The sequence below is a fragment of the Myotis myotis genome, unplaced genomic scaffold, assembly GCF_014108235.1.
Source record: "Myotis myotis isolate mMyoMyo1 unplaced genomic scaffold, mMyoMyo1.p scaffold_m19_p_8, whole genome shotgun sequence".
Classification (NCBI taxonomy): Eukaryota; Metazoa; Chordata; class Mammalia; order Chiroptera; family Vespertilionidae; genus Myotis; species Myotis myotis.
Genome location: NW_023416390.1, coordinates 61,370,881 through 61,398,810, shown reverse-complemented (window position 1 = coordinate 61,398,810; position 27,930 = coordinate 61,370,881). Strand labels below are relative to the sequence as shown.

The 27,930-nt window shown below is 47.1% G+C and overlaps 1 protein-coding gene across 8 annotated transcripts in view; it reads left to right on the top strand.

The window, feature by feature from the left end:
* The window catches only part of FMNL2 (formin like 2), a 318,758-nt gene that overhangs the window by 274,850 nt on the left and 15,978 nt on the right, over positions 1-27,930 (top strand). For 7 of the 8 annotated variants that reach the window (XR_004969607.1, XM_036320775.1, XM_036320779.1 and 4 more), the window contains exons 10-21: positions 2,476-2,550; positions 6,079-6,189; positions 9,042-9,191; positions 11,089-11,190; positions 12,844-13,144; positions 13,301-13,510; positions 18,425-18,549; positions 19,179-19,381; positions 20,913-21,147; positions 22,203-22,271; positions 22,367-22,447; positions 23,852-23,981. Coding sequence is in view for 7 of the 8 variants with exons in the window: in XM_036320775.1 (XP_036176668.1) it covers positions 2,476-2,550; positions 6,079-6,189; positions 9,042-9,191; positions 11,089-11,190; positions 12,844-13,144; positions 13,301-13,510; positions 18,425-18,549; positions 19,179-19,381; positions 20,913-21,147; positions 22,203-22,271; positions 22,367-22,447; positions 23,852-23,981 (1,792 nt within the window). In the remaining variant the exon portion in view is untranslated. The remainder of the gene's footprint in view (positions 1-2,475; positions 2,551-6,078; positions 6,190-9,041; positions 9,192-11,088; positions 11,191-12,843; positions 13,145-13,300; positions 13,511-18,424; positions 18,550-19,178; positions 19,382-20,912; positions 21,148-22,202; positions 22,272-22,366; positions 22,448-23,851; positions 23,982-27,930) is intronic. The other variant, XM_036320780.1, reaches the window with a different exon arrangement.

The window sequence follows — 27,930 nt, the reverse complement described above, 5'->3', positions numbered from 1 at the left end:
CCTGACGGAGTGGCCCAGTGCCCAGTGGGGCTCCTCTTCCGTCTGCTGCCCCCGCCTCCCTGTGGCCATGTCGCTTACGGTCACTGCCTCCCCAGCTCCTGCAGTGGCTACCCCGCATTGATACAGGAGATTGGTGTCAATGCTAGCGGGGGACTGGGAAATACCAGTGAATATAAAAGTCAAGAAATGCCAGATTTCAGTTGCCATAGTACAATTTTCTTTTCACTTAAAAGTTTTCAGATCACCTATTGTCTGGCCTTTGTTGGCAGATGGACATTAAGTGCAGCAAACTAGAACATGCAATAAATGTGCGTGCAGACATGCTCCGGCTCTGACGTCCTTTTGCTGAAGGCCTGAGACGGTCCCCAGTGTGCGGATTCTGGAAATAACTGACCATCAGTGGTCTCATTCCTTTCATCCTCACCAACTTCTAAAACGAGGCTAGTTTCCAAGGGGAGAAGCAGCACGTTCGGCCGTGCTGGTCCTGTTTGCACCGTGTGTGGGGGGAGCTCCAGATGTGATCTCTGAGCCATGACGACTTTCCTCTGATGTGGACACGACTTTTCCCAACCTTTTCCCAAGCATGCCTTCCCGTCCTCCGTCCTTCCCACCCTCCCCCCACGATCAGAGGATACACCTATTTAATGATTGCTCACGGGTATAGAACAAATGTGGACCTGGTGTGCACGCTCCCTCTCCAGCAGCAGGGCTGAGGGGCCTCAGGTCTGCTGCTTCCCTGGCACAGTGTCAGACGCCACCCTGAATCCATCAGCAGAGATTGGCAGCAGCGCAGTGAGCAGGATGTCTAAACTTGACAGGCAGGGCTGGGTGGAGCAGAAGGAAGGGGCCCTTCTAGTTCTTACAGCGGGTGCAGGGAGTGGTCAGTCAGGTCCTTCTATCAAGGTTTCCTGAAGCTGGGAATCTATGTTGGCAAATGTTTTGTGCATTTGGTTTCTTTTCATCACATTCATAGCAGCTGTAAATTGGAAAATATTTACGTCTATTTGTGTGTGTGTAAAGATTAAAGGTATTTCTATTTCAAAACACATGTTCTCAGCATGGATTTGTCTGTTGACAGAATGAATGATTTCTAAAGAAATGTATATACATTCAAAGCTCTTCATAATGTCTGTTTCAGTCCTGCCTACCAGACTAGTATAATGATTTGGGGGATCTTTACCCAGCATGAAATTGATCTAACATTGCTTGTTCTGGATTTGATGCCATCTCTTTTATCCACAGGCTACCAGTAGTGTGTTTTGTTGCTGCCCACATGTGCTTTCCTCAGCCCTATAAAATTCTGGACACAATGCCTGATTACTTGGGAATTACCTTATTCCTTGTAGCTATGCAGGGTCAGTGGACCAATCCCTGCTCCTTTCCTATGATACCCAGTTATAGTAACTGTGTTTCAGTTTATGTGTGTTGTTAAATTCGAGGTTGAATGAATTGGAGAGTTAATGATCCAGCTCTCCAGTTTACAACTGGTAGTTAGGGCTCAGGATTTAATCAGCTAGTCCAGTAATTTTCAACCTTTTTCATCTCATGGCACACATTAACTAATTGCTAAAATTTTGCAGCACACCAAAACAATATTTTTTTTGCTAATCTGACAAAAAAAAAGGGGGGGGTACAATTAGATTCATTCACACAGACGGCTATTGTTGTGTTAGCTATTGCCATTTTTATTTGACAACTGAAGGGAAAAGAGACCAGTGCCCCTGATTAAATAGTTAGGTATTGCATGTTTTAAAAATTCTTGCAGCACACCTGTTAAAAATTGCTGAACTGGTCTAATATTGTATAAACTACTGTTTCTGAAGTGCTGGTCCATCAACCATGAGGACTTTTTTTTTCAATAATCAATAAAATGTTTTTATTAATTTTAGAGAGATAGGAAGGGAGAGAGAGAGAGAAACATGGAGAGAAACACTGATCAGTGCCTCCTCGGGATTCAATCTGTGCCTTGACCACGAATTGAAACATCGACCTCTCAGTATTGTAGCTAATTCACCGAAATTACTTAATTAGCTTAGACATGATATCAAAAATTTGAATTTGCTTTTCAAGGAATTTAAATACAAAATTTTTGAGATCTCTTAGCATGTCTAGTCCTGGTATTTCTGTAAAAAGGAGAACCCTGGTGATTTTTTTAAATTACCATAAACAACATTCTGGTATCCCGAATGCAGGTTAAAAAGTTGGTGGGTCATGCAAAGCTAACACGGGAAAGAACACACTTGATATGGACTTCAGAGTCTCGGGAGACCTTGCGGAGGAAACCCAGGATCAGTGCGGGTCCTGGCTCACGTTGCTATTTGTGAGTTAACTAGCGCAGAAGAAAAGTAGATAGAGTGTGAGAGAGGAAAAAAATAGGCATTCTGGAAATGATTATTAATGCTAAAATTTCTGCATCTAATTTTGGGATGCTTATGTTTGGAATTTCACATGCACGATGAAAATGTGTGTTTTCAGGTTTGTGGAGAAAAGCAGCGCTTTGAGAAGTTGATGGAACATTTCAGGAATGAAGACAATAACATCGATTTTATGGTGAGCTATTTTTGTACTACATTCAAGAAAACAAACTCAATTTCAGCACTTTTCCCTAAATCCATTGGTGTTTATATGTAGTTTACATCCATATGTATGAGTATATTACAAAGGACAGGAAATTGAGCATAATATGCTACAGATCCAATCTAGACTGTCCCTCTTAATCTCTATTTTCCCTCGATGGCATTTATTTCCAGTTTTATTCCTTCTGTGCACTCTATAGTACAAGCCAAAAGAACTGTGCCTATTTACAGCAAATAAAGCATGAAGCATGCACTTGGGAAAAGGAAAGTAACGTGCAGGGTGCATATGCCGCAGTCGCTAATGTCAATGGTGCCGCATGGGAATCCTTAGGGCAGAAGCAAGAATCGGACCATTTTGCCTTCTGCACACCTGAGCCAGTGCCCTTCTCTAGACAATATTCCCAAGACTAAAGTGCTTTGGTTTGTGGAATTGACTGTATATATCCCCTACATTAATGTACGGCAGTGGTTCTCCCTACTCTCCCCCCACCCCTCTCCTGATCTCTTCCCTGCTCTAGTAATTGTATGAAGGCATACCGACACTGCAGATCCACTTACAGGTAGATCACGTGCAACAGCATGGGGCTCAGCAGGCTGTCATCTTCCAGAACTAAAAGGAGTCTGAGCACTTCTGAATCCATATGCCTGAGGCTCAATCCTGGACTGAAGGTGGACTCCACTATAGAGAATTTCCTCAGACAGCTTCCTCTCGAGGGCACCCAGATTGGCAGGCCTTCTTTGACCTAATGCAGGGAGCTTCTGAACCCTGGGGGTCCTCACCTGGGTCATCTCCCACGTCACTGCCAGGCCGGAGCAGACAGCCCAGTCAGGTCCGACACTGTCGAGTCTTCTGAGCCTGTGCTTGGACACCAGGCAGGGCTTTCCCTGGAATTGCTTTAGTGACTGTAAAATATGGAGCATAGCTTTACAGATTCCTAACCCTTTTATGTAAACATTTTTTTCTGGGTCCTTAAATTTAATAGACATCATGACCCTCAGCCCCTTCCAAAATCAGTGAGAAAGATGGACTCTTTTATAGAGGTTTTCTGTTCCATAAAGCAAAGATACACACACACACACACACACACATATGCTTTTAAAAAAGGTAAAAAGTGTATGTGAAACAAGTAATACTTTACATTGACTTTTTAATTCTTGTTAGTAGGGTTTTTTTGGCGTGTCTGTGGCTGTTGGCACAGGTGATAAACATGTGAAGAAGTGGTGCCTGGCTCTCCTGACTAGTTTCTTTCCTTGGCCTCAAGGGGGGAACTCACTTGTTCCTTTAAGCTAGGGTTGCAAACTGGAGGCTCCCAGGCTGGAGGCAACCTCCAGGCTTGTGAGTTAGTCTCCCAGTGATGTCCTTTCATAAAAGAATTTGGAAATTATGCACAAAAATACCGATTTCTGATTTTCCTAAGCAAAAAATTTCTGACAACACGAGACCCCCATTCATGCAGATTATCAGCTGCTAAAGCCAACTCACGCCTATTCCTTGTGGCTAAAGGTGTACTTTCCAGTTCATCTCAGTCCACACCATTCCCTGTTCTGTTACATGTGGCCCACCTCGCTCATTTATCGTATGTGCGTACAGGATCTCTCTGCCATCGAGTTTCTGCTAGAATGACTCTAAGTCCTTTAAAACACCTGCACTGTTTACTAAGGAAAGCATGTTTCCTATGAGCACATTTATTCACATGCACATGCATTGAGGAACCTTATGTAGAGGTGCTGGTATATGGATCCTATGTGCTTGATGCATGCATCACCTAGCAAGTAGTTACCTCTCGGGCATGTCGTAAAACTCAACAGATCATTTAGACCTGCTTTCAGGAGAGACGTGGAAAGATGCCAAAGCCAACCATATTTTTCCTCCAGAAAATGAGGCTTTTCATAAACTGCAATTAAGAGGTATAACCTCCCAAAAGAAAACAAAAAACTGACCAAATCTTCTTTAGCTCATTTAACCACAGCACCTGAAGTCACTTGTTAATTAACTGCCATAGTGTCTCCTTGTCACCTAGAGCGGATGGATATCCAATGAATAAAATACTCAAGAATCTAATGCAACAAAAAATAATTTTGAAAAGAGAAAGAAGATGAGGTTTTGGGGAGAGAGAAAGAGTGAGGTGGTTTTCGGAGAAAACGTGGATCTGGCTCCCATAATCATCTTACCTCCTTGCACGAGGCTCTGTTTAACTATGGAGGGAAAGCATTAGTGGGATATTTCCACCATAAATAAACTGATTGTCACTATTAAAAGCAAAATAGGTCTGTTGAACTCTGTGCTACTTTTACCAAACCGGGGACTGGTTTTTCTCTGTGGCTGGTCTCAGGGCCACTGATGCAGTTGCGGGTAGAGAGCAATGAATCCAAGGCTTCTATGGAATGGAACCCGGTTCATTGTTCAAAGTGGAAAGATGGGTCAGGGATCCTATGATGATCCTGTTGGGATGATGGGGCCCACCGTGAGGTTTCAGAGGTGATAATAAATCACCTGTGATTATAGGAGATTTGAATGCTTTTCTTTGTAATAATTTTCACATTTTCTACAATATATCTGTAATAATGTTCATTGTTTATTCTGTATGCCTATAAGCCTTTTTTAAAATGCCTTTACTGAGATATAATTAACATACGATCCAATTTACCCATCTAAACTGTACAAGTCAACACATTTTTAGTGTATTTGTGGGGCTGTGCAGCCATCACTGCAGTCTAATTTAGAAAATTTTGTCACCTCCAAAAGAATCCTCACACCCATCCGCAGTCACTCCCCATTTTCCCCACGCCCAGTCCTAGGCAGCTACCAACCTACTTCCTGTCTCTGTAGAGTTGCCTATTCTGGATACTTCGTATGAATGGAATTATAGTACATGTCATCTTTTGTGACTTTTTTCACTTATGAGTTCAAGTTCACCCATGTTGTAGCACATTTCAGTACCTCATTCCTTTTTATTGTTGCATAATATCCCATTGTATGGACATATCACATTTTTTTAATCCATCAGTTGATTAACATTGTTACACACACACACGCACATTTTAATTACTATGAACATTTGTGTAGAAGTTTTTATGTGGATGTGTATTTCCTTTTCTCTTGGGTATAATTTACCTAAGAATTAGATTGCTGGGTAACATGAAAACTCTGTGTTTAACAGTTTTAGGCACTGCGACACTTTTCACAGCGGCTACACTATTTTACACCCACACCCCCAGCAGTGAATAAGGTTTTTACCTTTTCTGCATCCTTGTCAACACCTGTTATTATCTTTCCTTGTGATTATAGCCATCCTAATGGATGTGAAGTGGTATGTAATTATGATACCTATATGACTTCTGAATTTTTTAAAAATATGAAGTATTTTTTAAAGACCTAATAAAATGAACAAAAAGGAAATTGGTAAGTGAGCTCTGATGTGTGCAATTGAAAGCATATTTTATGATTAAAATGAGAAAACAAGCTTGGAACCCATCTAACCTGTTGGCGATTTCATTTCAGGTGGCCTCTATGCAGTTTATTAATATTGTAGTCCATTCAGTAGAAGATATGAATTTCAGAGTTCATCTCCAGTATGAATTTACCAAGTTAGGCCTGGACGAATACTTGGATGTAAGTAGAGTTGAAAGCTTCGGCTCTCATATAAGACCTGGTTTATTGCCTACCCTCAAAGATACACTTCCACAGGGGCAAAAGAACACTTGTGGCCCTATGCCGTCCACTTACTCTACTGCTAGGTAAGAGGGAGCCACCTGAGGGGTGCAGCCTGCCAGAGAAGCTGGGTTCTTGCAGGCCTCCTGGGCCTCCGCTGTCTTCGCCAGCAGCTTTTAGTACCGGAGGCAGAGAACCTCTCGTATATGGCCTTGCTGCAGCTTCCCTCTGCTTTGGAGCTCTAGGGTCAAGTCTCACTGCACCCCTCATTCGGGCGGGCTATTGGGAAATTCACATTCTTAGTTACTCTGGGGAACCTGATTGTGCAGGGAAGGTCAAACCCAGACTGCTGTCGAGCGATGAAAAATTCCTTAGAGCATACAAAAAAAGAGAGAAATGAACACCAGAGACTTCCTTGTGTAGTTGTTAAATTCTGCTGAAAATGTGGCCTTAGAAGTTCTACTTTTAGTTCTTGGGACAAGAGGGTCTAAAGTTTCTCTTTCTCGTGCTCCCTTGAAGAAATGCTCAGCCAGTTCCCTGAAGCCCTTCAGAAAGTTGATGTGAACATTGTAAATGGACTTGAGTAGCTCCGTGTACGCAGAATGTACCCTTTCCTTGGACTCCTTGGCAGTTACGCTTTCCATTCTAGATAAGAATGGTCCATTTGAACTTGGAAGGTCACTAGTGGTTGGGCAAGAATGGTTGGCCTCAATTTCAAGGCTGTTTCTAGTTATGAAGAAGATAGAAGCCCTTCCTTTGGAGCTCAGCTGCCCATCGTCCTTAGGGGTGGAGCCGGGGGATCACACATCGGTACCCTCAGTTTATTGCGAGGTGGAAGCACAGAATCGGTTACTCTGCAGCTTATGGCCTTGCTCGTCAGACCAGGAGAGACTGGCCTAATGTTGTCTAAGGCTCCTCAGAGAGAGGCATGATCAGTTTCTACTGAAGAATTGCTTTGAATTGTTTTCCCATTTAAAGATCCACTAATATCTTGGATAGGATAATGTACTGAAAGGTATTTTGAGATCGTGGTTTGTCTTTCTTTCCCCACGTGCTCTGAGAGGAGCAGCATTAGAACAGAATTTGGGTGTGGAGCTCCGTAACGCGGCTCCGGGTTCAGTTTTGTGATGGGCACGCAGAGCTCACTTCAGGCTCCGGGTTACAGTGGCAGGTAGTAACGTGTTAGCACCTGTTGTCCATTGTGAAATCTGAGAAAAATCCTGCTAAACTTCTCCAGTGTCTTTTCTAGACTCCACCCTTACTTAGAAATCTTTTTCAGTTCTGACTCCCAAACCAAAATGGAACGTACTCTCTTCCAGCAAGCTCAGGGGTAGAACGCCAGATCAGACCGGGGAGAAAGTCTGCTTTCCTGGGGGTTTATGCAGAGTAGGATTCCTCGGAAAACTTTAAGACTTTTTCAAAACACTCTGTTTCTCTAACTTCCTGCTCTGTGGGTTCTGGACCCTGATGAATAGAAGAATATGATAAGCATATAGTGTACAAATGCTTCATTTGTTTACAAAAACCAGCCTCAGTAAGGAGCCATTGATTTGCTCAGTACATGTTTATTGACACCATCCATGTGCCAGATATTATTCCAGCTAATCGTGTATTCCTCGGGGAAAGTCCTGACTTAACGTTACTTCTGAGGAAGAGTCCTGGTTTACTTGACCTCTAACTTCACCGTAGAGCTGGCTCACTTCCTCTGGAATGCCTGGCCTGGGATGCAGAGAATGAGAGTAGGAGGAGCTTCCTGACCTGTGCTTCGGGGAACCCTGAGCTCCTCCTGGGGGGCAGTGTTATAGGGAAGTACTAGTAATCATGGAGGGTGGGCTCTAGCAATTTGTGTTAAAATAAGCCCCCAGGCCAATATATTCTATCCGTGCCTGCCCCACTGTCCCCCAGCTCTACCTCCAATTAGAACTACATCATTACCCAGGCCAGTTAGTACCCACTCCAGTCTCTTCTCCTACACAGATAGCTCTCAGGTTTTATGTTACCCGTGACTCTTGTTCCCATTCAAAGTTGTTTTTAATTTTTCTATTTTCCTGACTTCACCTGCATCAAAAGGTGTTAGGTTGGAATATACCCACATGGGGAATATACCCACAGGAAGGATTAGGGAAATGAGTGTAGATTTGGGAGAGGGTCTTCCCCAGAAAGCAAGCTGATGGTACCCTCTGGGATGATCACTCCTTAAATTCTCTTAAGGAGGAGGATATATCAGAGCCTCTCTCTGCCGAAACAGGTTTGGCTCAGTGGATAGAGCATTGGCCTGTGGACTGAAAGGTCCCAGGTTCGATTCCGGTCAAGGGCATGTACCTGGGTTGCGGGCACATCTCCAGTAGGAGATGTGCAGGAGGCAGCTGATCGATGTTTCTCTCTCATCGATGTTTCTAACTCTCTATCTCTCTCCTTTCCTCTCTGTAAAAAATCAATAAAAAAATATAAAAAACAACAACAACAACAAAAAAACCCCTCTCTTGGAAAAGACTAGACCAGTGGTTCTCAACCTTCTGGCCCTTTAAATACAGTTCCTCATATTGTGACCCAATCATAAAATTATTTTCGTTGCTACTTCATAACTGTAATGTTGCTACTGTTATGAATCATAATGTAAATATCCGATATGCAGGATGGTCTTAGGCGACCCCTGTGAAAGGTTCGTTCAGCTGCCAAAGGGGTCACGACCCACAGGTTGAGAACCGCTGGACTAGACTATGTGGAACAAACAAAACTACATAGGCTGTTGGGCAGTTATGTGCTGTTTCCACAGATAGGCTAATCCCCTCCTCTTGCCATTTGATGTTTAGAAGCTGAAACACACGGAGAGTGACAAGCTGCAGGTGCAGATCCAGGCGTACCTGGACAACGTGTTTGACGTGGGAGCTCTGCTGGAAGACGCCGAGACCAAGAACGCAGCCTTGGAAAGGGTGGAGGAGCTGGAAGAAAACCTCTCTCATGTAACTACTTCCCAGAAAAGGAAAACATGCCTGTGTTTCAAGGGGTGCAGAGCAGAATAAGTGCCCGCTTTGGTGGCCGTGAATGACAGGACGTGGAGTGTAGGGATGAGCTAGAGAGCTGCCAGAGGCCACTTGGGGTTCCCTCAGGAAGGCAGGTGCGTTACTTCACACCCCGTGGGATCGTGGCCTTGACTTAGCGCACCTGCCCAGTGTCTGCCGAGTCCACATTTCCCTGGCCACGTTGTTGTCGGCACAGGAGAGCTACGTGATAAGCATGACCTGAGCCGTGGTCATGCTTTGGCCCCTTGAGTGTGGCTCTTCCACAAAATACCGACTTCTGCACATGGGCCACGAAGTTTCAATCGCACTGTGCGTGCGTGCCCGCACGTGGTATTTTGTGGTATTTTGTGGAAGAGCCACACTCAAGGGGCCAAAGAGCCGCATGTGGCTCGTGAGTCGCAGTTTGCCGAGAGCCGCAGTTTGCCGACCACTGACCCAGAGGGAATTGCACTCAAATATGTGCACTTGGTCCGAGGTGAATAAGTTTCTTCTTCTGAATCTGAGTCACCTTCTACCGAATGTGTCCACACAAGCCCGTGGACAGGGCGTCTGGTGGCTTCCTGATGCCTGTCTGCTCATTCCTGCCTTGTGGCTACTCAGGTTCTAAATAGATTCGCTTCAACAATGAGCCTTTTCAGGGGGATCCGTGCACTTTCCACATGGCCTGCTCTTTCAGGCAGCGTGTCCTCTCAGTGTGATGTTTGCACTGTCTCAGGGCTGGGACTCGTTTTCCATTCAGGGGGTTTTCTTGCTGTGGACCCAGGAGGATGAGAAGTTATTCATTTGTTCATCCGCGCAGCTGATACTGTAATACTGCAAGAATGAATGGAAAAACAGTGCTGCTTGAAAACCCAGGCCTTGTGAGGACTCGATTCTTCTGCTGGATCCTGACAGTGTCCTTGATTATGAAATGAATTATCTCTTTTGGAGCGACATTTATTTTCCCCTTTGAGCATTTCTTTTCCTCCACATTTTCTTAGTTCCTAGTATTACCTGTGTTTAATGTCCTTCACCTTTTCCCGTCACTCTGCACATGTGCATCTTCGTGGCTGTGGTTAAGCCAAGCTGCCAGAACTCCCAGTGTGGGCTATGCCTGGCAGACACCTGCTTGGGAAGAGCATTTATAGGCTTAGTGTTTCTTCCCTTAAGAGATTTGCATGGTATTCTGACCTGATCAATGTAAGTCTCTCCTCGTCCCTTCCCCCTGCCTCCCTGATTTTCTTCACTTGCGGTTGTTTCCAGGGAGAGGTGAGAAGTGCGAAGCCGCTCAGTTCTAGGGCCTCACGTGGAGAGTAACTGTCCGAGCCATGGCTCACCCGGTCCTGCTCTGGAAGCCTCTGCCAGCATTGCACGACCAGACCTGTGTCACCCGCTTTTGTAGCAGGCCACCTGTGTGCTTGAACGGCCCCTCCAAAATGGCTTTTAGTATTTGGGTAGTTTGGATCCAAACAAGCAGTCGTATTTTTTCAGCTGGTTACCTGTAACAACACAGCCAAGTTTTCTGGATCAACAGTTTTCAAAACCTTTTCTCGGGGGGAAAGGTGGGCTTCCTCCTCCCTCACCCGTTCTTCTCCAGCCTCCGCAGAAATGGAGAGAGACATGAAAGAACTAACGTATGGGTTTTATTAAGGACTGTATATCAATTAATTCCCATTAAAAACAAATTGTATTCAGAGCCATAGCATAAATATTAACATTTCCGTAAAACAGCCTGTGGAGCTCACACAGGGCTGTGACGGGCCCCTTCCGGCTTCTGAGCGACTCCACTTGCTGAGGGCCCAGGCGCTGATCAGGGTGACTCTGGGTTGTGACACGGCCTCCCTTTCAAACCTTACAGTTGTCTGAAAAACTGCAAGACACGGAGAACGAAGCCATGTCCAAGATCGTGGAACTGGAGAAGCAGCTCATGCAGAGGAACAAGGAGCTGGATGTGGTTCGAGTGAGTGTGACGGTGACAGCGGCCCCGTGGGCACCGTGGGGAGGGTGCTCCGGCCTTCGTCTGGCCGAGCCTGCATGTCAGAGGAATGTACTGGGGCAGCCTATCTGTTGGGACTGTTTCCGAGGTGGTCCTCCAAGAAAAGTGCACAGTTGTGGGCTTTACACGTGCGTGTGCAATCAAACGCTCCGGGCAGTATGTCCTTATCACAGGTTTTGGGAGCAACAATATTTTCCCATCTGGATGAGTCGGAGTTGATTACGTAGACCCCTCATTCGGTTAGAAATAAAAATACAGCATGGATTTAATTCATGCCACTTATTTATTTTCAATAGAACTTGCATTTCTTTGTTACTTTGCTTCACTTCTACGTGAAACCAGATTTGGTGGTTGCCATGGAAATGGTGAAATCGCATCCCAGGCGAGACCTAATGGCATTCACCAAAAAAAAAAAAGAAAAGAAAAAAAGGCAAAGCAAAACCAATCCATTTTACTATCAGATAAGCACAGCTATTTTATTTGGCGCTAGCATTGTTTTACCTTCCGTGTCAGGTATTTATGGAGCCCCATCCGTGTGTTTAGAATCGTAGGGAACATAAAACCACCGAAATGCCTGGAGGGTGTTCAGGCAAATGGCTTGCCTTTGCACCACTGTTAATGAAATGGCACGTTTTATGCGATGGTTATCGTGTCTGTGTGTGTTGCTTGATCGTCTGACATGTCCTAGAGTTAACTCTAGGAAACTTACTTTCTGGCACGCCATCGAGACAGAGTTGTAGCATATGGACTCAATTCAAGGGCAGACTCTCAGATTATTAATCATAGACAGGGTGTGAAGAATGTCTCCCTGCCTGCTGGAGGTTTGTGGTGAGAGGTCCCGTGTATAAGGCCCAGCAAATCAGTGCCATAAAATCCTCTCACAGGCCTCTGTGAGCCCCTGTAAAAGGAACCGGAACAGCCTTTGAATTGATATGGTAACTTCTTTGTTTTCTGCTAAAAACCTAGACGGAAATAAGTGATCAGTGGAGGGAAGCACTGGCCCGTTTTGTTAACTCTATTCCCGGATGGAAAAGGTTGCAGCCACAGCTGTCCTGCGCTTGGCCGGGGGCATTGTGAAGGCTGGGGAAACGCGTTCAGGGCCAGCCAGCCTCTGGTCATTCTTCAGCGGTTATTCCACATCTTGCATATTTTTAATCCATTCTGACTTCTGTCCAAGGCTAATGTAGGGCCCCTTTGGCTACTGCTAGCTGATGTGTCCAGAGTTAAAATGAATTTTAAAGTAAGTGAAAGGAAAACATGCTAGACCACCGGAATACCCACTGGATATCCCAAAGCCAGCTCCAAAATCATGTCTGGGTCATCTCTGCTCTGTGCCTCTCCCCCCTGCAGGGAAAGTCGAGCCTTAATTAACTGAAAGAACCACATTAGCAATAAGAATTGCTAACATATATTGCATGCATTGCCAGTGAGAAAACGATAACGAATGGGACTTTATAGGTTCTGGCTGAGTTCCATAGAATTCTTCTATATGAGTATCCTTTTTCTTTTCTTTCTTTTTTTTCCTTTTGGCTATTTTCTTTGTCCTCAGTTTGCCAATCTGGTGAGAGGCAAGCATGTCCTGTGAAGACAAACTCTTGACCGTGGACTCTTTTGCAGGAAATCTACAAAGATGCAAATACCCAGGTTCACACCTTAAGGAAAATGGTCAAAGAAAAAGAAGAAGCCATTCAAAGACAGTCTACCCTGGAAAAAAGGATTCATGAACTGGAAAAACAAGGGACCATTAAAATTCAGAAGAAAGGGGATGGGGACATCGCCATACTGCCGGTTGTGGCTTCCGGCACGTTGTCCACGGGCTCGGAAGTAGCAGTGGGACCGGTAACGGGGGCTGCCGCCTCGGGACCCTTGCCCCCACCTCCCCCACCTCTACCTCTGTTGTCAGATGCACCTGAAACAGGTAAGAAGCCTTGGCGGGAAAATGGGGTGGGATTGGGATATTTATTCTTCTTTCCTTTACTCACTGCTCACTGATGTTCTCTGTGTGCACGCGGCCTATTGCCGGAAAAACCATTCCTTTATTTTCAAAGTCAATTTGTTTCTTTTCTTTTGCTAGTGCAAAATGGTCCGGTAACACCACCTATGCCACCCCCTCCTCCACCCCCTCCCCCGCCACCGCCTCCCCCACCCCCTCCACCTCCGCCTCTGCCGGGTCCTGCCTCCGAGACTGTGCCAGCTCCTCCTTTACCACCACCCCTTCCTCCTTCTGCACCCCCGCTGCCTGGGACGTCTTCACCCACAGTGGTTTTCAACTCAGGATTAGCAGGTAAGAGCAGAGAATAAGACCCAGCCAGGTACCTGTGTGAGAAATACTCATTGGTCTTACTTCGAGGGTTCAAGCCGCTCTTTCAAAGTCCCGGTCTCTTGAAATGTCATGTCTCTCCTCTTGATAGAACACCCTGCTAAGGTGCCGGCGAGATGGCCACGCTCAGGAGGCCTTTCTCTCTCAGTAGGTTTGTCCCTCTCTCCCTGGCGGGAGGCCTTGATCCTGCACCGTCTTAGCACTTTCCAGGGAAGGGAGAGAGACAGGTTACCTTCTGGGGGTCCGTGCGTTTTCACAGGTTCAGCGAACACGTGTGGACATCTGTCGTAGTTGAAGCTCTGACACAGGCTGCTCTGGTGCTTGCGGCTCTTTTATCTTGAAGGTATCTGCAATGTAAGGAGGCACCGTGCCTTTCTGTGTAATTGCCTGAGGTAGGCTTGCAGGCATTTCTGAGCCTCAGAGGGCATCGGAATTCACTGTAGTCCAGTGACGCTTTAAGGGGGAATGTTGCCAACAGCCGCATTAGGATGCCTTGAAATGCTTGCTGATAGTGCACCTCGTCTTCCTGCTGACCAGGACCCAATGCGGCATCCTCACCCCCCAGCCATAAGGCAGGGTGGGTGTGGGCCAGAGGAAGACAGTTCCTCTAATGCCTTGAGATGTAAGTTCTCATCTTCGACTCCGAAATGCATGTTTACTCCTCTCTACAACACTGCAAGCTGTTCTCCCAGCCTCGGAGTGTTTTCCTGGCATGGGGCGTTGCTCTGAGTTTTGCGGTACCATCCCGGTGACATCAGATGATCCCGCTTCCTCATACACTTCAGTCCCTTGGCGAGGTCTCTCATTTCTGCCGAAGAGCTGCCGCTGTAATGTTTTCCCATTTCCAAGGCTGCGGTGGTTCTAGAAGACAGGCAGCCCTAACTGGTTTGGCTCAGTGGATACAGCGTCAGCCTGCAGACTGAAGGGTCCCAGGTTCGATTCTGGTCAAGGGCATATACCTTGGTTGTGGGCACATCCCCAGTGGAGGGTGTGCAGGAGGCAGCTGATCAGTGTTTCTAACTCTCTATCCCTCTCCCTTCCTCTCTGTAAAAAATCAATAAAATCTATTAAAAAAAAAAAAAAAAAAAAAGACAGGCAGCTGTCAAAGATTTCCCAGCCTGCATCCCTGAGAATGTCCTGCCACAGCGTGCCCAGCTGGTCTGTGCTGCTAACTCATCCTAGTGACAGAAAGCCGCCCACAGAAAACTGGTTCCACACCCCAACTTCTATAAAACTGTCCTCGTAACAAACACAGTAATGTTCTCAGGAAACCAGTGACTTACTTTAACCCTTCAAGGTCTTCCCAAACTACCACTTTCTTCTAGAGCTTTTCTTGCCTCTGAAGGACAAAAACAGAAAGCGCGTCATCATGGAACTGTTGGCTTTTGGAATATACACAAACCGAAACGCCTCAACCAGCCCCAGGAACCTGCCCTATCAACAGGCTGTTTTCCATGTGAAAACCTGTACTTGTCGTGTGCACTGGGCTCACGGATTCGGCTTGGCCCCTAAGCGCGCTCATGTGAGACGTGCCGGCTGTGGTATCTCTCCTTCGGACCGGCTTCCCTTCTCTCTGGCGAAACCTCACATGTGACGCAGCCTTTGCCGGCACCCACCTGAGCTCTGCCAGGTCTCAGGACTGCCTTGCCGAGCGCAGGAGCCACCAGGCTGAGATGTGGGTCCAGGGCCCTGCTGAATGGGTCTCATCCTCGCTGGTTCATTTTGTTGCCTGCTTAATTTTAAAATGCGTTGGCCTGTTGCTTCTCTTCAGCCGATTCCCCACTGCCACCTTTGGAGCTGGTCCCACGGGGAGGTGTCCCCTTTGTGTCTTAGGAAGTTTAGAGGACTGTGTGTGGGATTGAAGAAACTCCTCTTTAGTGCCCTGTATCCTCTAAACAATCACAGGAGGCTCTGTTTCACAAGATGTAAGGATTGTAAGAACCTTACACGTAGTTGGTAGCTTGAGATCCATCAGTTTCTACAAGGCCTTTAATCTCTTTTTATTACTCAGCCTTAATTTGGCCGTTCACGCTTAGTGGTGCGGGCCATGTTGTGAGATGCTTTGCCGGGGTGTTCAGGAGCTGTCACTCTGGAACCAAGACACCAGACAGAATCAGGATGTCCCAGTAGAGCCAGACACAGAGCTGGGATATGCCAAGCGCTCTTGGGAAGCCAGAAACATGTGACCACTAGGTCCCTGGATCTGCAGGCCAAAGGAGGTCTGTCCCCGCAACAGGCCATGAGCAAGTGTGCTCTTGGTGGCCGAGACAGGGACCAGGAGGAGGTTCCCTATGTTTATTCAGTCAAGTTTTCGTTGCAGTTTATAGAGGAAATCGTAGTGGTGGGAAATGTGCATTTGAAGTGTAAGGCCGACTTCCTCAAATCTGCGATTGATCAACTGGCTCCCATGTCCTAGTGAGGTCAGCGTGGCAGGGCGCTGGGCAGTCGGCACCCTGTGTTGTCTCTGTGGTGGAATGTGCTTTGGAACTTCACAATGAGGGTGTGGACTCCGGCTGATTATTTTTCATTAAAAATTTTTCCTTATCTTTAGGAATACTTAGCACAGTTGAATATGGCTGTTTGGGACCACTATAATGAAATCATTTTTTTCCCTCTTCTAAAAAGGATTATTTTTTAAAACAAAATAAATGAGTCTTCAAGGCAGGCCTGAAGGGAAATGAATTTTGGCTCTGGGCTGCCTCGTGAAATGTGTCCAAGAAGCCTGGGATTCTATGTGAAGAGTGTGCCAGCTGCTGAGCCGCTTGACTCTCACTGTATCTAATGTGTTTTGTATTTTCTTTGTTCTTCCTGCTTCCACAAAAGATGGGCCCATCAAGCTTTTCTGTAGGTTGCTCCTCACTGAGTGTGTTGAATATTTGCGTTGTGCTCCCGTTGGTCACACCGTGCCTTCCATCTTTCCACTCCACCGTACACTGATCCATTGCATTTTGACTCTGTGTCTGCGGGAAGTCTCGGTGTTGGCTGACTGTTGTCCCAGGTTTGCCCACACGTTTCAGGTGAACCTGTAGAGAGATGATGGTCCTTTAAGCAGACATCCTGGATCCTGTGCCACATTCCTTTCTCCCCGAGGAAAGGAGTGTTTTTCCCTTTAGTTTAATTTTCATAGTTGGGTCTAAGGCCTCAGCTCTTGAAGGACTTTGGGTTTATTCTGGGGGGAAAGAGAAAGCACCACAGAACAAGGACGAGCTGCTCGTGCTGCCTCCCTGGGCTCCGGCTCTCTCCTAGAGCACCTACCCACCCCCTTAGCCTGAGCACTGAATGCCATGGTCACCTACGGAGCTCCTCCTCAGATCATACCAATTCCCCAGAGTCAGGACAGCCTGCCCTGAAGACTTTATTGCTTGTCTTCTGATCTCAGGCTTATTATAGGCTTATTACTCATCTCGCTAAAAAGTTAACAAATAAGGTGGCTGCCAATGGAATGACCTGTAGTGAGTGTCCGGAGGCCACAGTGCCTGTGGAGGGATGCTGGAACCAAACGTCCCTGGCCTCTCACTAAAGATTATGGTCAGCTCCCCGCACAGCCCCTTCCCTATGCCTTCCTCCTTCCCCTCAACGTCACCCAAGTGCCAGCCCAGAGGAAGGGCTGTTCCTGTGCCCCAGGTTCCTGGGCAGCGTAGGCAAAGGATGCAGAGTGGCGAGGAGCCCGGCACTGCTGGGCAGTAGGGACTGAGGTGTTGCACTTGGGAGTGGGAAGGCCTGGTGTGGCAGAGCTGTGTTTCTGTGTCCCTGCATGCCTTTGTGTCAATGACAGATGACATCCTGCTGTGGATTATGTCGCATGTGTAACTCTGGAGGAATGAGAGGCGCTGTCTGCCTCCCACTGAGGCAGGCAGCCAGGTAAAAGCCCAGGCCTTGCGCGGAAGTTCTCCTTTTCTTGCTGATGATGGCAAGTAGCAAAGCTCCCAAATAGCATGGGGGGCGTACCAGGACATACTTAAGAAGGCAGATATGTATAACTTGAATGGCTTGGGAGGACTTCTTTATGATGTGTAATTAACTAATGGAATTTTTAATGGATTGCCTTTTTAGCTCATTTCCCCAAAGTAAGAGGGGTTGGTTCTGCCCCCTTGACCCCTCAAAGATAGAGCCCTCCCTCTCTGTTCAGAGGTTTTCAGTGTTTTGACTGAGCTCCTCCATGCCTCTGGTCACAGGCAGCTGAGCCCTGGGGAGAACTTGCTCTTCACGAGGGGGAGGGGCGGGGTCATTCTCAAAAAGCAGTACAAGTCCTGGTGCCAAGTACCCTTCTGTCTCCTTGACCATTTTCTATTTTCAGCCACTCATGGCCCTGAGTCTGTTGAAATAACTCGGCAGCCAATATAACCCCCATTTTTGAAATCATCCACAGGAATGCATTGCTCTGGCTGGACGTCAGCATTCCTGGTGCTACATTCCTGGTGGTTCAGAGACACTATCTGTAGTCTCTGGTCATCTTCTGAGATTCGTTCTAGGACCAAGGATTTAGGATGCCGAAGTTACACTGGGGCTCGAAATTTCAATCTCAGTCCCCAGAGCAGGTGCCCTCTCTGCTGTCCAAGAGCATGACTGATCATTTTTGCTCCCCAGTATTTATTTGTCTTAAGCATTGTCCAAACATTGTGACCGTGATGCGGCAAACCAGTTGCCCGCATTAAAAAGAAAGTCAGCTCCCAGCTCATAGATGACTTGAACACAGTGCTGTACCAGCCGGCCTCGGATTGCTCTGGCCGCAGCCACGTGTGGTGTTTGAACACCGGGCGCCACCCGCCAGCCTTCCTCCAGGGTTAACGTGTCATCTGCAAAGACTGCTGTCTGATTGCTCTGGAGTGTCATGGGGTCTTGGTGGAATCTTAATTTTGTTCTCTCTGACCTCTGTAGCTGTGAAAATTAAGAAGCCAATCAAGACGAAATTCAGAATGCCAGTTTTTAACTGGGTTGCCCTGAAGCCAAATCAGATCAATGGCACAGTCTTCAATGAAATTGATGACGAGCGAATTCTGGAGGTATCTTTCCTATGGGTTACTCTGTGCAGCAAAGCCAAAATGGGTGTGTTGGTAACCTGGGCATTTTGGTGATTAAAGTGCTGGAGTTTTAAGGGCTTTGATGGAAAGAAAAAAAAGGATATATGATGTCAGGGAATAAAATTGGAAACTATTTTATAAGGTGGGTTTAAAACTTTGTTTAAAAAGCTATGTTAAATGAAATAGTTTTGAGCGTCTTCAGTGTATGCCAAGTGTGTGTGTGTGTGTGTGTGTGTGTGTGTGTATACCTGACACAAGATCTTCCCTTAACTTATAAAAGGGCATAAAACTCTTTATTAAATTACAAGTGAATGAGGACTTAATAATCATACTCACTAGTTGGTTTGATGGGTAGTTTTAGTCTGTGGTTGCCATCCCTGCAAACTAATTATTGAAAGGCATTTGAATTGGCCGGTTGGGACCAGTCATCTACTTTCAATTTTCACGTCTGCACATGTGGCATAACTCACACTCGGGCACAAACCAGAAAATAGAGCAGGCCATGGTCAAAGACAGGCATCACGCAAGTTCTTTGACACTTAACAAACTGTGTACATGGTGGCTTCCTAACTTAATTTTTAAGTTTAATTCATTCATCTTCTCTACCCCAGGATTTAAATGTGGATGAATTTGAGGAAATTTTTAAGACAAAAGCCCAAGGTCCTGCCATTGATCTTTCTTCAAGCAAACAGAAGATAACACAGAAGGGATCCAACAAGGTGACGTTACTGGAAGCAAATAGGGCCAAAAACCTTGCCATCACTTTAAGGAAGGCTGGAAAGACCGCCGACGAGATTTGTAAAGCCATTCATGTGTAAGTTCGGGGCATTCTGGGAAACTATATTTCAGTAAAAGAAAAAAGTTATGAATTCGTAGATGAAAGAAATATTTCAAGAGTGAGGCAGGATCTAAGATAAACGATGGAGCAATTCTTGATATCCCCACACCAGAGAGTCCCTTTGTTACATCTGTGCAACTTGAGAGCTTAATAAAATGTTAACACAAAAGAGGTGGACCAGAAATTACCCTCGGGAGTGCTGTGTTACAAGGAGTAATTATAATCGTTTTGGAAGAACAACAGGATCGTGACATTAATTATCTTGGCCGGCTCTCATGTAGGTCTACGGCAAAGCTTCTGTAGAAGGAAAGTTGGGTGGAGTATTGCAGATGCTAAGAAAAGGAAGAAATGTCAGTTTTCTCTGGAGTATCTGATTTTTATTCAGATTAGTTGAATACGAATGTGATGGCATTTGTGGGATGATGCCATCCAACGCCAGATGCACATATGATATGGAGGCACATTTCAATTTATAACAATAGGAATGTGATTGCTGTTGCTTTTAGTGCTTTCAGGACATTTTAAACGAAGTTGAGTTATTTTTTTTTTTATCCTTGAACAGCAGAGAAGGCATTGGTTTTATTTATTTTTCTCTTAGAAAAATCTTTCTACTCTTCTTATGGTCATGATGACTTTCAGATATGATAAGGATGTTATTAGATGTTTTAGGAACTAAATCATTGTAAATTGACATTTCATAAATTTTGATCAGGGATTCCTTCTGCAGTAAATGGCCCCCAAGAAATCATCTGCTCCAATTTTATGTCCCCAGCCAGGATCATAATCTAATAGTCCAGTGCATTCCTCCAGTGTGCTCTGATTTCTGAGGTTGAAACCTGATACACGCTTTGGTTTTTAATTTTTACATGCCTTGTTTGCCATGGTAATTAAATATAATTACATTATTTTGCTGAACAAAGATTGTCCGTAGGACAATATAGAGGTTGTAGCGGATACTTCGTTTGTTCAAATTGAGCATACATCCACAGGGATCTGGTATTCCTTCAAGGGATGTATACACTTAAGCCAAAATATCCCTATGGCACAGGCATTTGGTTGCATTTTTTTCTAAAGAAGAAAATACATTCCCAGTTATTGGTTTAATTGAAATATTTTATAGAGTTCACCAAATATTCTCTAATTGTGTGTACAGTATTAATCTCCCAATTAGCAGTACTTAACATGCCTAAAATCCATGTCCTTGAATGACTTCACCATTGATGCTTCAGCCTTCCTCTGCCTCTTCCCACTGTCATTTACTGCTGATTTCTGGAGGCATTGAGCTATAGTGATAGCTTAAAAAACTGCATGTGGGATGTGATGAGGTCCAGGTTGTCAGGAAGGACCAGCAAAGGTGGCTGCACAGTCGGGAGCCAGCACGACGGGGCGTCTTCACCGTCCACCTGGGACGCACTGGCTGGGTGGCTCCCGAGCCAGACCCGATGGAGATCGGGTAAAAGGGTGGGGGCTTTCTCTCCAACACTGACGTGTCTGCATCTGCCCTCAGCTTTGACTTGAAGACGCTGCCTGTGGACTTTGTGGAATGTTTGATGAGGTTCTTGCCGACCGAGAATGAGGTGAAAGTGCTTCGGCTCTACGAGCGGGAGAGGAAGCCGCTGGAGAACTTGTCGGACGAGGACCGCTTCATGATGCAGTTCAGCAAGATCGAGAGGCTCCTGCAGAAGATGACCATCATGACCTTCATCGGGAACTTCGCCGAGAGCGTCCAGATGCTCACGCCTGTGAGTGGACCGACTCTGGCAGGGGAGGGGGTCCAAAGAGACACCGGATCCTTTGTGTTGGTTGAAGTCTCTCTCAGGATTGTGCTTCGTGTCATGGGCTCTAAAGACTCCCTCCCAGGACTTCCTAGATTCCATTGTTAGTTCGGCCATCTTTTTCATTTTGTGTATGCCAAGTGAATTTGAAAATGGTGACATGTTCCATATCGCCATTCTCCCTAGAGGATGAATGTGTCCTCTGGATTTTAAAGTTCCGGTCAATACAGAGGACAAGGAAAAACCATTTTCTTAGCCTTAGTCCCCTCCTGAAGATACCAGGTCTCTGGCCGGGGTGGCAAAGCTGAAAATGTGACTTTCATTTCAAAAACCACCCCCAGTCTTTAGCGAACTGGTTTATTGGCTTCGTTGGAAGCATCGCATTTATCATGGGCATCTTCCTGCTTGGGGTTTGTCACAGTGCACTGTGGTGATGTAGGGAGAAGAGCCAGCCATCTCCTCCTCCTCTGTGTTAATCTGGTGGAGGCTCTGAATATCACAGACATAAATATCATAGAAAGTTCTTTCCCAGTCCTATTTCTGAACAAGCCTTTGTTAGTAACCGATCACAGCGGTACGGACATCTTCCGTCCGAAATCTTCCAAGAGCATCTGGAGGGTGGTTCTGCTCCTTTGCTGTTCTGTTTTCATCGCTGAGGAGCCCCATTGATTTAAAATATAAACGTGTTCCATGGCGAGAGGGGGGCAGGGAGGTGAGCTCCGCTGGAACACGCTGGTGACTGAGTCTCATGGTCATGGGTTTTGTGACAAGCCAGTTCTGACATTTCTCCTCATTTCAAATACTTTGAGGGACGAGCTCGCATGGAATGACGTGGTTACCGAACACCCGGCAGAGCACTCACATTCACGTTCAGGAAATAACAGAATCTCAGCATTGAGGCTGTGAGGTCTACAGGCAGGCCTGTGTTCTTCTGTGTTCACTCTTAGTTTCCAGTTAGAGTATCCCATTTTTAACATCTTTGTTTTTCTTCTCTCCCCTTCCTTCCTTTGCCTGGAATCTAGCAACTGCACTCCATTATAGCAGCATCTGTCTCTATAAAGTCGTCTCAAAAACTCAAGAAAATTCTGGAGGCAAGTGACGTTTCCTTGGTGCCTGGACGGGAGGGCGGGCCTGATAGCCCGGGAGCTGGGCTGATGGGCTTCTCTCTTCTCGCTGTTGTTTGCAGATCATCTTGGCCCTTGGGAACTATATGAACAGCAGTAAACGAGGAGCAGTTTATGGATTTAAGCTTCAGAGTTTAGATCTGGTGAGTGGACTAAAAGCAATGCAAGAGCTCTCTGAGGCATAAAACAGCTGGCAGAGATTCCGTTCTGGAGCAGAGAGTCTGCTCTTGGAAGTGGGCTGGGAGATTGTGATGAGGATGCTCTGCTAGCGGAAGACCAATCGGTGCCCGTGTTTTGGAACAGCGTTTGGCAGCAGGCACTTAGATCCTTAGAAACACTCCTACCCTGTGACCTAGGGATTCCATTTCTAGGAATCCATCCTCAGGAGTCTGAGTGATGGATGCCGTATTTACTCATCATTGCAAATAATTAGCAACATTGTAAAGAGCCAAGATTTGGGGAAATAATTAAAGATGCTATAGCAATAGTTCATACAGTGAACTCTTCTTCAGCTGTTAGGAGACTTGTGAAGAATTTTCAAAGAAGTAGGTAATTCTGTGCTGAGAAAAGAGAGCACAGGCTATAAATGGAATGGACAGATAATTTTCAACTAAGTAAAGTAGGTAGGAAAACCTGAATAGAAGTATGCTGAGATACAGAGAGGATGGATGGAATTGGGGAATTTTTAAAAACTGCTTCTTTATACTTTTCTGTCCTTTCTCAAAATGTTTGGCTTATTCCTGGATGTAATGGGTGCCCTGGCTTTCGGAGCCACCTGATTTATATGAGCAGGAGCAGAGGAGATGCTGCGTGACCCAGCCTGGGCGGGGCCGACGTGGCCTCCATGCGAGGAGGTGGGGCAGTGGCGGAGTCCCCAGCCTGTGCGGGGCCGATGTGGCCTCCATGCGAGGAGGTGGGGCAGTGGCGGAGTCCCCAGCCTGTGCGGGGCCGACGTGGCCTCCATGCGAGGAGGTGGGGCAGTGGCGGAGTCCCCAGCCCGGGCAGCATGTGGTTATTTGATAGCCAGTGTCCCATTCATCACAGCGCTGTCCCCCAGAAGGTCATGGACTGTTGGGCAGGTCTGCTTTGGGTCATGAGAGGCCGGGGAGGAAGAGAAGGGCTGAGTTCCATGTGGAGACTGCAGGGCAGGAGCCCGCTATGCAGGGCGAACCTGTGCACACCTGTGGCTCCACGCGCACTCCGGCTCTGGGCCCGCACCTGGGAGAGCACTACACCCGGAGTCTTTCTTCCTGCTTTGAAGCCAGAGAGGTGTGGGGTGGGGGAGCTCCTGTGAGTGCAGCTGTGGGGACAGTCCTAGGTGCCAGGGTCATCCCTAAAGACGAGCATATCTCCTGGTCAGGACATCCTCTAGTCATTTAAAGTCAGCGGGCTGGCTCCTCAAGGAACAGATCCAGGCTTGAAGCTCCCAGCAATGTTGCTTTCCATGTTGGGGCACCTGTACTCCGTCACTGACTCTGGGAGAACGCCATCGCTGAGTAACTCTCCCACTACCTCTCACTCTAACCCTTACTCCCTTTTGTTTTCAGCTTTTAGATACGAAGTCGACAGACCGAAAGCAAACACTGCTGCACTATATATCCAACGTCGTAAAGGAAAAGTATCAGCAAGTGTCCCTCTTTTACAATGAGCTCCATTATGTGGAGAAAGCTGCTGCAGGTACTGGACTTCCGCTGTTAATGTTCCTCCTGGGGACTGAGTGGCTTTCATCCTGGGGGAGCCATTCCCTGCTTAGCAGACACTCCTCAGAACCTCGCTCAGGAGGTGGCGGAAACATCCAGCTCTGAGCTGGAACCCATGGGCCATGGTGTGGCTCCTTCCCGGGAGCAGTAATGAACTTGGGCATGCAGGTGACCTCTCTCAGTGTCCTCTCAGTAAAGGCCCAGGTCTCTGGGCCTTATGCACCTTCCCTCTTCCATTTTTTGCCCTTTTTATTTTATTGCTGTTTTTTCAAATAAGAGAACGAGAGTCTGAGACTTACCCCTCAACAAACGCTTGTATTTTGTGATGGTTCATGTGCTCCGGTGGGGCGGTTCTAAACATTTTGCCTTTAGTCTGAAAACAAGTTAAATTATCAGTACTTCGTGGTTGTGACTTTGCTATAACAGTTACGCATTTTCTCACTTAATCGCCAGTGGTTCTGAAATAGCCGCTGTACTAGGCAATCATCTCCCCATGTTATAGATGAGAAAGCTGACTTTTTTAGAGGTTAAATGTCTTGCTCAACATCACGTGGGTCACAAGCAACAGAAACAGGACTAGAACCTAGGTTGTCTTCTCAGACAGTGTATGGCCCAGGGTACCATGTCCTCTAGAAAGAATATTAGGTTAGAAAGAGGAACAACATGCAAATCAACCTCAGAGGTAGTTACAGGTTGTGATTCCCAAATTATCATTGTGAAACATGGTGTTTATTAAAAATTCATATTCCTGAGGCCTATCACAGATTGCTGAATTGAATCTTTGAGGTTATTGTAACAGTTTGCAAAGCCATTGCAGCATGTGTACTTATAGGCATAATCAAGTTTTATTTATCTTTTAAAAATTTATTTTTCAATTACAGATGACATACAATATTATATTAATTTCAGGTGTACAACATAATGATTAGACATTTATATTTCTTACAAAGATCACTGTGATAAATCTAGTACCCATATGACACGATACACAGTTATTATATACTCGAGTCCCAGTGCACAAAATTTCGTGCACTGGGGGGTGGGGGAGGGGGTCCCTAAGCCTGGCCTGTGCCCTCTCTCAGTCCTGGACCGCTCGGGGGATGCCCAACTGCCGGCTTAAACCTGGGTAGCGGGCCTAAGCTGGCAGTCGGACATCCCTCTCGCAGTTTGGCACCCCTCGCTCCTTACCACCTGCCTGCTCACTGCTCCTTACCACTCGGTTCACTGCTCCTTAGCACTGCTGTGGAGGCAGGAGAGGCTCCTGGCTGAGCAGCGCTTCTGGCTGAGCAGCGCTCCCCCTGTGGGAGTGCACTGACCACCAGGGGGCAGCTCCTGTGTTGAGCGTCATAGTGACCAGTTGTTCTGCCATTTGGTCGATTTGCATATTAGGCTTTTATTATATAGGATTATTGACTGTATTCCCCATGCTCTACTTTTCATCCCCATGATCCTATCTAATAAAATAGAAACATGGTAATTGGCATACGACCGCTACCCTTCCCATTGGCTAATCAGGGCAATATGCAAATTAACTGTCAGCCAAGATGGCGGCCGGCAGCCAGACAGCTTGAAACTAACATGAGGCTTGCTTGCTTCAGTGACGGAGGACTCCAACGTTCCCCGCCTGCCTTGCCGGCCTCTGAGCTGCAAGCAACTATGTAACAAACATAGAAGCTAAACAAAACCCCAGAAACCTGCTGGGCTTCAGCCAGCAGGATCGCAACATTGTAAGCAAAGGCCAGAAACCTACTTTCAGCAGCGGAGGCCTAAGAGCTGGAGCCAAGCCTCAGCCAGTTATAAAATACACAGAAAAGTGTATTTTAGGAAAAATTTTAGAAAAAAAGGAGCCGTTGGGAGCTTCAGTCACCCCCAGCCTGAAAACAGCCCTCAGCTCCTCACCCAGACTGGCCAGGCACCCCAGTGGGGACCCCCACCCTGAAGGGTGTGTGACCAGCTGCAAACAGCCATCATCCCCTCACCCAGGCTGGCCAGGCACCCCAGTGGGGACCCCCACCCTGAAGGATGTGTGACCAGCTGCAAACAGCCATCATCCCCTCACCCAGGCTGGCCAGGCACCCCAGTGGGGACCCCCACCCTGATCCAGGACACCCTTCAGGGCAAACCAGCCAGCACCCACCCATGCACCAGGCCTCTACCCTATATAGTAAAAGGGTAATATGCCTCCCAGCACCAGGATCAGCGGAGCCGCGAGGCCTACCGGCACTGGGATCAGCATGACAGGGGGCAGCGCCCAAACCCCCTGATCGCCCTGCGGCTCTGTGTGTGACAGGGTGCAGCGCCCCGACCCCCTGATCGGCCCTGCTCTGTGGGTGACAGGGTGCAGTGCCCCAACCCCCCCTCCCCCCACAGGCCCTGCTCTGCGTGTGACGGGGTAGATCCATAACCTCCCCATCGGCCCTGCCCTGAGTGTGAGAGTGGCGGCGCCCCAACCCCCTGATGGGCCCTGCTCTGTGTGTGACAGGGGTCTGCGCCCCACCCCCCTGATTGGCCCTGCTCTGTGCGTGACAGGGGGAAATGCCCCAACCCCCTGATTGGCCCTGCTCTGTGCATGACAGGGGGTGGCACCGCAACCTCCCCATCGACCCTGCCTTGAGTGTGACAGGGGGCGGTGCCCCAACCCCCCAATCAGCCCTACCCTGACTGTAACTGAGGGTGGAATCACAATCTCCCAATCGCCCTGCTCTGTGTATGACAGGGCGGCGCCCCAACTCCCCAATCGGCCCTGCTCTGAGCCCGACCAGGGGCTGCACCTAGGGATTGGGCCTGCCCTCTGCCACCTGGGAGCAGGCCTAAGCCAGCAGGTCGTTATCTCCCGAGGGGTCCCAGACTGCGAGAGGGCACAGGCCGGGCTGAGGGGCCCCCCTCCCCCCGAGTGCACAAATTTTTGTGCACTGGGTCTCTAGTTATTTTATAACTGGCAATTTGTACTTTTTAATCCCTTCACGTTTTTAACTGCCCCCCCCCCCCGAAAAAAAAAATCTGGCAAACATAAACATGTTCTTTGTATGTATGAGTTTAAGTGTTATTTATCTTTGGAATTCCCTTTGCCCTGGCAAATTGATCATGGGACTAAATGAATGAAGGAATGAACAAGTGAATGAATGAATGAATGAATGAATGAATGAATGAATGAATGAGTGAATGAGTGAATGAGGGGATGCACTGTTACTGGGAGGGATGCTGCTGGAACCGGTGGAGATGGAGAGGCAGGTAGAAGTGATAGTGTGATTATGAAGGACTGCAGTGCCACCTGTGGCAGGTCGGCTGAGGCGTCAGGGCTCACTGGGCTGTGACCAAGAATTCTGACCAGGGCGTGATTTTCCTCCTTTCAAGTGTTCCTCTGCCTAAATTAGAGGAGGTCTTTAGCATCACAATTTTAATGATAAAAAAAAAAGTTTTAAAAAATTTCAACCTTACTAATTAGCACGTTTTATTTGGCCCAAATGAGATTCCCTGAAAGTGTGATTTGGAAAAAAAAAAATCTGTGGGGGAGGTGGAGGCGCTCTGGCTGCATTGTTTTCTACGTTGGTTTCCTGGTGCCCTGGGCGCTGCCTCGGACTCCTTACACTTTCACTCGTTCACTCACCTTCGTGTGTCCAGTGCACCTTTTTGACTCCCTGCTGTGTACTTGGCACCATCCTAAGCATCGAGGAGTCAAAGGTGACCAAGGCAGCGTGAGTGTAGTTAGAGGGAAAGCGGGCTGTGTTGTTCTGTAATCCATGCATGTGCAGAGCTGCGTCAGCAGTGGGGAGCCGGAGCCGGAGCCGGAGCTGGGGCCCGGACCTCCTGCAGGAGCTGCTGGAGCTACCTGCCCTGGGAGGTGGCCACTTCGTGCTAATAAACCCTTCAAAGCAGGGAAGGGTTGTTTAACAAAAAGAAGGCTGTCTTGGGGCCAAGTGGTCAAT